The sequence below is a fragment of the Erigeron canadensis genome, chromosome 9, assembly GCF_010389155.1.
Source record: "Erigeron canadensis isolate Cc75 chromosome 9, C_canadensis_v1, whole genome shotgun sequence".
NCBI classification, from domain to species: Eukaryota; Viridiplantae; Streptophyta; class Magnoliopsida; order Asterales; family Asteraceae; genus Erigeron; species Erigeron canadensis.
Window position 1 is genome coordinate 29,685,979 of NC_057769.1, and position 9,215 is coordinate 29,695,193.

The following is a 9,215-nucleotide window of genomic DNA, read 5'->3' on the forward strand; positions in this document are numbered from 1 at the left end:
TTCCGCTACTTTTTAAACGTCGTTTGGTAAAGTTTTTTGAAATCCATGTTTTTAAATGACGGGTGTTACAGTTCCCTTGGAACTCCTAGGAATTCACATGATCCCTCTAGCAGTACTGATGTATCTACCAGGGATCATATACACACTGCAACACGTTCTGATGAGATATGCAAAGATTCTGAGGGTAATCTCATAAATGAAACAACCAATTTTGATCATGTTCATAAGGATGACAGTTCCACTGAAGGTGACCTTAAAAGGTATACCAAAACCTTTAAAACTCCTAGAAAGTATAAAGACTTTGTGTTAGGGAATAAGACTAAGCACAGTATTTCAAATTTTGTTTGTTATTCCAAACTTAACTCTGAAATTGCTTGTCTTGCTTCCAACCTGAATAAATTGTGTGAACCTGTTACTTATGAGGAGGCTTGCAGAGACCCAAAATGGGTTGATGCCATGAACTCTGAATTAAAGGCTTTGCATAGAAATGGAACATGGGAGGTTACTGACCTTCCCCACAATAGGAAAACTATTGGTTGTAAGTGGGTGTACAAAATTAAGTGCAAATCCACATGTGAAGTTGATAGATATAAGGCAAGACTTGTTGCCAAGGACTATGCCCAAAAGTATGGGGTTCATTTTGAAGAAACCTTTTCCCCTGTAGTTAAAATGGTCACAATAAAATGTCTAATCACTATTGCTGTTAAAAATCATTGGCCTATATACCAACTTGATGTCAATAATGCTTTTCTTTATGGTGATCTTGATGAGGATGTTTACATGACACCTCCTCCTAGTTATCATTCTCAATATGATCCTAGGGTTTGTAAGGTAATTAAATCTTTGTATGGCCTTAAATAGGCTCCTAGGAAATGGAATGAAAAATTGACCCAAGCTTTAGTTGAATATGGTTTTGTGCAAAGCAAGAGTGATTGAAAAATGCAAGCAGTTTCTAAATACCAAGTTCTCTATAAAGGACTTGGGAAAATTAAGGTACTTTCTTGGAATTGAGGTAATTGATACTGAAAATGGGATATGCTTATCTCAAAGGAAGTATTGTCTTGATTTAATTGCTGAATTTGGTCTCTTGGGTTGTAAGCCTTCACTTACACCTATAGATTGGAATCTGCTTCTTCCTTCCAAAGATGATAAGTCTGACAAACCCTTAGAGAACATCACCGAATACCAGAAACTTGTTGGTAAGCTCATCTACCTTACTTTAACCAGACCTGACATGGCTTATGCTGTTCATATACTTAGCCAATTCATGCATGACCCTTATGAGTCACATCTCATAATTGCCATGAGAGTGATAAGGTATCTCAAGGGTTCCCCAGGTAAGGGTGTTCTCTTTAAGGAGACATACCTCTCAACCTTTGTGCCTATGTTGATTCTGATTGGGCCAAGAAGGTCACCAACAGAAAAAGCATCACTGGTTTTAATCTTTTTCTTGGTGGGTCCTTAATCTCTTGGAAAAGCAAAAAACAACCTACAATCTCAAGGTCCTCTGCAGAAGCAGAGTTTAGAGCTCTTGCCTCTGTAATTTGTGAGGTCATTTGGGTGTTAAAAATTCTTAGAGATTTTGGTATCCATTATAATGACCCTGTGCAGATTAAGTGTGATAGCAAGGCTGCTATGCAAATAGCAGCCAACCCTGTTTTCATGAGAAAACAAAACATTTTGAACTTGATCTCTTCTTCCCTAGAGAGAAAGTTTTAGTGGGGATTATTGAGATTGTTAAGGTAGCCTCAGAAAACAATGTGGTTGACATTCTCACTAAAGGCTTATCACTTTCTCAGCACAATGTCTTGTGCAACAAACTTGGACTTTATGACATCTTTCACAATTAAGTTGTGGGAGGGTGTTAGAAATATCAACTTAATTGTATTTCTAACTTAAAATGTTGTATTGTAGGACCTATTGTGCTACTTCTGGACTACAAGGGACTGAAAGTGCAATTGGACTAAAGTCAAGAAGGAAGGACTGATTGTAGAAGTTGTTAAAGTTCAATGGCAAAATTGATTCTTTTGTGTCTTTATATACGCAGCCATGGAAACCTAGGATCTCTAACATTCCCTTCACTATTATCAATATTACCGTTATCATTGTTCTCTCTCTATTTTTGATGTAACCGTTAGTAGTTTAGGGTTTGTTCTTATTTTCAAAATAATTTGTACCAAAACTATCTTCCTCTTTAATAGATCATATGGTTATTTCGGTATTTTGTGTTTTAATTATTGAATCTTCTAAGATTATATTTAGGGTTTATATAAAGATTAACTAATTTATCATAATTATAAATATGACTCTCTTTATTTTGAGAGGATTTTTAAAACTTTTAAATTTTGTATTGGATCACTTATATTTTTTTTCATTCACATGTGAAATAATAAAAAAAAAAGTATGTTGTTGCAGAAACGTTTTTAAAAAGCCTTCAAAATAGCTTTTTGTGAATTTGTGAATGAATATATATTTGTACCATCGGGTACAGATATATAGACATTTCTACTTCGTGGGGGATTTTCCTCCCATCGGGTATCTAAAATAGACATTTCTACTTCGAGTAAGCTCTCTATCGTGGATCCATTTAAGACAACGTATGCTAGACCTCCTGCAGTCGAATCGCGATACAAAATTTTCAACGAAATTCATCTTTAAAAAACTATATCTCTTATATTAATAAAACAAAATTGTTTTCAAAAACTATTTTTAGAAAAAAAATGAAATGGCAAGCCCTCATCTTTTGCTAGCACAATATTTAAATAGATATGACATCATAATTTTTGTGTTTTTATTTTCTTATTGTTTTTTTTTTTACTTAAACATGTTTACTTCCTTTAGCTATTTTAAACTTTCACCCCTTTTTCTATCCTCATATTAATAATTTTTGAAACATATATACAATGATAAATGAATAGTCATCAACATTAACATTAAACTTTTTAAATATTCTTTTTTAAAATTTTTGAACTTTTCAACTTTTTTCTTCTAATATTGATCTAAACGAAAAATGTCTAGGTCAAAACCGATATAACTTCAAAAATCCGGGTTGAACCCGGGTTTAATTAACTAGTATATAAATAAAATAAAAAGTAAGCATAAAGAAATGCAAGTAGGGAGGGGAGATTCATGACAGTATTCAACACCTCCCTTTACCTTTTACATTTTCATTTCTTTTCCCCCATCTTCCCTCCTTCCCTCCCTCAATATCTTACTCGTATAATTTAATTTCAATCTCATTTAATTCCCCTATTCTTTCCTTCCATAATCACACACACACACAAACACTATCACTCCTTCAAATAAAAATCATCTCAAAACAAAATAAAATTTCACTTTCATTCATTCAATGTAGTTTTCCAATTTTATTGGAACCAAACAAACAAATGCTGCAATTTAATTGATAGATTAATTAATTCAGTTTTTCGGTTTATTATTATCATTAAATATAATAATAATAATAATTAGGGTTAGGGTTTGTTTATTATAATGCTTTGTCCTGAATTAAACACTCAGATTCAAACATGGCTTCGTGATTACGATAAGATTCAATCCTTTGCCGTTTTTCTCATTTACATTCAGGTTTTTTCTATTCCTTATAAATATATATATATATATATATATATACACACGTATGGTGTATGTATATATGATTATCTTATATGCACACACAATGTCTGTTAATGTTGATTTGATTATTGATAAATTGTAAAATGTTGAATTTTAAAAACTTATCATATTGAATTTTATATTTGAGATTATTGTTAGGATTCGACGTTTCGTTTATAGTTACGGCTTTATATTTTTTTTTTTTTTTTTTTTTGTAATGATTGATGGAAGTTGAATTTATTCATGTGTTGAAGATTGGTTGTGCTTTGATCGGATCATTGGGAGCGTTATATAATGGAGTTTCGCTTATAAATGTTGTTATTGGATTATTTGCATTGGTTGCTATCGAGAGTAGCAGCCAGAGTCTCGGCCGGACGTACGCAGCTCTTTTGTTTTCCGCGATTTTGTTAGACATTTTGTGGTTCTGCCTATTTTCTCATGAAATATGGTTAGTTTTCTCACGGTCGTTTGTATATACTTCATATGTATCTCGTGAAATATGGTTAGTTATCATGGCTAATGACCAATAACTCATTGGTGTCACCGCTTTCTAAGTTCGATTACTTTAGGTAAATTAGTGATAAAAGTTGCATATGAAATGTCTTGTGTATGCAAATGATCTAACGATATTATCTTACTAGCGCAAACCTTCTAGCTTTTAAATGATTAATGTGATAGTATAGTTGCAAAATGGTATTGTATGCCCGTTGTACAGCATCTATAGTTTTCATGGTACAAATTGTACCTTATTATGTCTTTTCACATAAATTAACTACCTATAATTGCTGCTGTATAAGAAGGCATTTGAAGCTCATAAAAACAAATCCAATAATTACAAGTTCCCAAAACAGTCTAAAAATCAAAGTATTCTCCACACTTATGATCCAATAATATTTATGAGCTCAAACTTTTTAATTATATAGGGTGTGTAAGTATTACCGAAATTGAAGCTGGTTCCAAACGTGCCTTCAACGAGTAACACTTTGGCTACTTGGTAGCTTTGCAGGAAAATGATAAAAGAATTTTTTTTATTTCTACATGAAAATAATGGAACATGGCAGCTAGTCAGCTACTCATTTTGTAGACTCTCGTGAGTATTGTACTTGTTTAATGTTATGTAATGTTAACACTTAGCAGTATAAAACGAAATGCCCAAAAGATCATTTGCTTGGAGTTCAAGATTGTGCATTAGGGTAGAACTAGTTGTTAAATTATATCTAACATACCCTTAAGTTGTTTATGTACGTATTACGAACCTTTTTAGTAACATGTTTGTAAAATTGTACCAAGATGCGAGTGTTCTAGTTGTAGGATGATAAATTTTGTTTAAGGCTAGCAAATTCTTTATAAATCGAGTGATCACCTTTTCATCCTGGAGAAAAATAGATCATTTTTCTAAATTTTAGTGTTCATCTTCACTTTGCAATAATGATGGTTAGTTTGCTGATTGCAATGAAAAGCCAGGTCTGATGTTTTAATTTCACTGACAAATAACTGCTAGAGTTATGTATTCATCTGTTTTCTTTAATGTGTGGCTTCATTCAGAGCTTGACATGGGGTATGATTTAGATTGTATACTGGATCAGTCATAAACTACATTTAAGACATGAATACATGATATTGGCAGTGTTCCCGCCTTTGCCTTTTTCTGTCTTATTTTCCCTTATGTATAATTTAATATTGCAGAAGATAATGGATGGTCCTGAAATGGTTTGTGTGTGCAGGTACATTTCTTCTGAGATTTATGGAGAGTTTGCCATCTTTTCTGTGAGATTGACCCTGTTAATGCAAATTATTGGGTTCACAGTAAGATCCTCATCCTCGTTATTATGGATTCAGATGTATAGATTGGGGCCATCACTTGTAGATATTACAGTTCCTCGAGATGGAGACTTGGATTCAAGGAACAGTTTTATGTGTCCTGCTACCCCTCCTGTAATTAGACGTGCTGCTGGGTCTGTTGACCCCATATATGATCCAGGGTTCTACTCATCTCTTTTTTCAGATAACCAAGATGAAGGATCTTTACACTTGGTTGGTTAAATTATCTCTCGTTAATATCCTGATTAACTTTTGGATGGTTGCATGTCAATAATATCTCTATTTGTAGGGAGGTCAATATCATAGCGTTAGCATGGACGGGTCTCTGTCTGATTCTCTGCTGAAGCCAGCTCTAGGCAAATCTCTTCGGTCCAAACATGTAAGTTCTCACTTCATTGTTGCATTTTTTCCTTCTTTTTTTTGGTACAGGAGAAAACCTTGGTGAATATTAATCATAACAAAAATGTACAACACAAAAGCCATAGATTGTAAACCGTGTCGCAATACATCCCTTGTGAACGTGTACCTACTAATGAACCTAAAGAGTAAATACCCAAATTAACACAAAAGCCATTTGCTTCGGGCATATCTAGAATAACATATTGAACACATCTACAGTATTAACTGTAAAGGTGGCTCAATATAACCGGGGACCTAAAACAAGTTTCTATTACGGGGCCTTTTGGATTAATATTATTGCTGTTAAGGTATGTCAAAATTATTTTTCTAGTTTTAATAGATGCACAATCGTTAATCAAAATTTTAAAACTAGTCTGGAATGATCACTCACTTTAAAATGATAAATAAGTAACTTCATTTAACTCTCGTTTGTACCAGATCTAACATATAACTATACAAATATGAGGCCCTTAAATTTTTGGGGCCTAAAGCCGCTTGTTTCACTTACTACTTGAGCTAGTACTGTCATTGCTGGTGTTGTTTGTTTACTTAATTTTAAGCATGCAAAAGTATAATTCCTTGTTGCACCCTGATGCTTATATGAATATAATTATTTCTATTGGAGATGACAATTTCGACCCTTTTACTTGTGAATGGGTCCATTTGTGTTATGTTTTATATCCAATGAGTCAAACAGTGTAACCAAACTAAAATTGATGTGTCAAATGAGTTGAACACTTGAACTGGTCAAAAATCACCTAAATGTTTATTTAGTAGATAAATACTCCCAAAATAGTTTTTCTGCAATTCACTTTATGATAGTACTCGACTGTCACACACTAATTATGTTTGTTAGTAGCGAGATGATCTATTACCTATGTGTAAGGGACTAACTAAATCATTAGGAAGGAGAAAATCTGTCTATAGTTATACTACTAGTAGTTATGATAAGTATCAGGAAGTGAGGGGTCTGAATTTACAGCAGAAATATAGTGAAGAAAGTTAAGGGTGGTTAAGGGTCTAGAAGTTATTTATTTAATTATTATTTATTTGGAAGTTGGAAGTGAAGTTAGGTTATGTGTCATTTAAATAACGGCTGCATCCCATTTGTTTAGGTGTGGATTGAGTTTATTGTTATTTTACTGTTTTAAACTTCTGGAGCTTCTGGTGCTCGAAACCAGCCTATAAAGTTAATAGTTGACTTGCTTCGGCTTTGTTTGTGTTTATTCTTCTACTTTGTGTGCGAATCTTGGTTGATACACATCAAGTGACTAGGTTTTTTTTCCATCAGTTGGCGTTTTATAAGCTTAATCCGCTCATATCACATATCGTGGAACAATAATCTTTCTATCGTCCTATTACTGGTTACATTCCTCATTAACTATTAGAACTGAAAATAGAAAATCACACAAGTTAGATTTAGATATCCATGTTCATATTTCAAACTTGATAGCTTAGAGTATTGTTATATAAAATATTAATGAACACACATGACCTATTTATACGGAGTATTTTATATGAGGGCAACAACACATTACTTAAGGTGACAATAACATACTTAGTCACTTATAGATGAAAAGTTCTAAATATTCAGTGTGCAAAGAGCCAGAGACTCGCACTCATTGTATGATTGTCTAAAGTCGGTTGCTTTCATCAATAAACCACAAAAGGCTATAAATGTTTACAAAAATAACCTACAAACTATCAATGAAGTCAATGGCCATATTGAATCAATGTTTGCTCCCCTCACCATTACCATATAACCCCCCCACCCCCCCCTCTTCTCGTTATCCGTTTTCTTTGCCTCTCTCTTATCTTGTTGACTTTTTTGATTAACTGGATGCAATCAAGTGATCAACCATCCAAGCTTAGTAACTACATTGATATATACACCTAAAAGTTGGTATAAAAAAGTATCTCTCAGAATTTGAATTGGAACATCTTGGGCTTCATGGTAATTTTTTCTGTGGCGGAACTCTCTCGTTTAATAAAGCCTAAAATTATGAGTTAGTTGGAAATCTGTGAGTGTTTGGGTCTTTGGGATAATATTAAGAAAAGAGTATTTTAGAAAATTTCATAGAATTATCCAAGAATTCCATTTATGAAAAATTAGTAATTTAATTGACATTTCCACTTATAATACCAGCAAATACAATTAACCCAGCTTGTATATATAGGAGCAAAAAGGAGAAAATGTTTTCAACAAACTTTTTGATTGAAGAATTAGAACAGTAGACTTTACTATTATCTGAACAGCCAAGATTAAAAATCAGTGTATTCATGAAGTCGTATTGTCATGTTGACATGAATTTTCTCTTCTTGGTTGATATTGATATGTGACTTTTCAAAATTCAAACACAATGCTAAAACCTATTTTCTCTATCGAAAAAGGGAGCACCACAAAATTACTTCTTTGCATCAGTCTATATAAGCATATTAAACAGTGGTTATGGTGGTGTTTGATGTTATACAACAATTTTTATAAGCACATTAAAACAGTGTTCTATTATAACACATCTTAATGAAAGTGCTTTCACTGTTGTTCAAGTGTGCATATATTCCTTGCTAATGGCAACTAAATTTATACTTTCATTATTCCCTAAATAGTCTACTTCTCATATTGCTTCTGATCTTGTTAAAAGTTTCAAACAATCCTAGTGTTCCTGATTTAAATCTCTTGTATACAGGAAAAAAGTGTAGTAAGCAGGCTCGGGAGCCTTTAAAGTAGACTATTTGATCATATATACACCTATTCGGCATGACCATCATTCCCAGCATATTATTTTTTACCTCAGGAGGTTCATTCTTATATTCGAATTTCCCTTGATAATTCTTGGTGACAAGTTTTGTACAGTCACATCTTACATTTTATTATACAGTATTTGTTGGAAAGGCCACAATGCCGAAACTGCTACGCAATTCCTAGATAGATATAATCAACATCTTTTTGACAGGTTTGCACTTCATGTAAAGGTCGAATTACTATACATTTAGTAAATTAGTATGCATGTCCTGGAAATTACAAGCCATCTTCCTTACAAGGTTTGTACGTCATTCATATTTGGATTGTACCTTTGAGATTATAGATTTATAGTTCCTCTTGGTCTGTAGTTGATGCATCTTGGCAAATCATTTGGCAACCATTTCCATATAAAAGAATTAAGACTTTTGAAAAGTCTATATAGATAGTACTGCATTGTTTATTGCATTGTTTATTTTAAGGCAGGCATGGTCTAAAGGTCAATTATTATTTACTTAAACTAGCATTGTACCCGCGTGATGCGGCGGCGGTTTGGTCATGACGGCGGTCGTGGTGGTGACGAACTATTGTTGGTGGTGAGTGTAAGTAATTGATGTAAAGATATAGTGGAGATATTTTAAAAGAT

At 33.1% G+C, this 9,215-nt stretch overlaps 1 protein-coding gene across 1 annotated transcript; it reads left to right on the plus strand.

The window, feature by feature from the left end:
• Window positions 1-3,361: 3,361 nt before the first annotated feature.
• LOC122582710 lies at window positions 3,362-8,867 on the plus strand. The gene is made up of 5 exons (XM_043755134.1): window positions 3,362-3,582; window positions 3,864-4,057; window positions 5,334-5,643; window positions 5,720-5,809; window positions 8,517-8,867. Exons 1-5 carry the CDS (start codon window positions 3,490-3,492, stop codon window positions 8,550-8,552), a joined length of 723 nt encoding a protein of 240 aa, XP_043611069.1. The 5' UTR covers window positions 3,362-3,489; the 3' UTR covers window positions 8,553-8,867.
• Window positions 8,868-9,215: the final 348 nt, after the last annotated feature.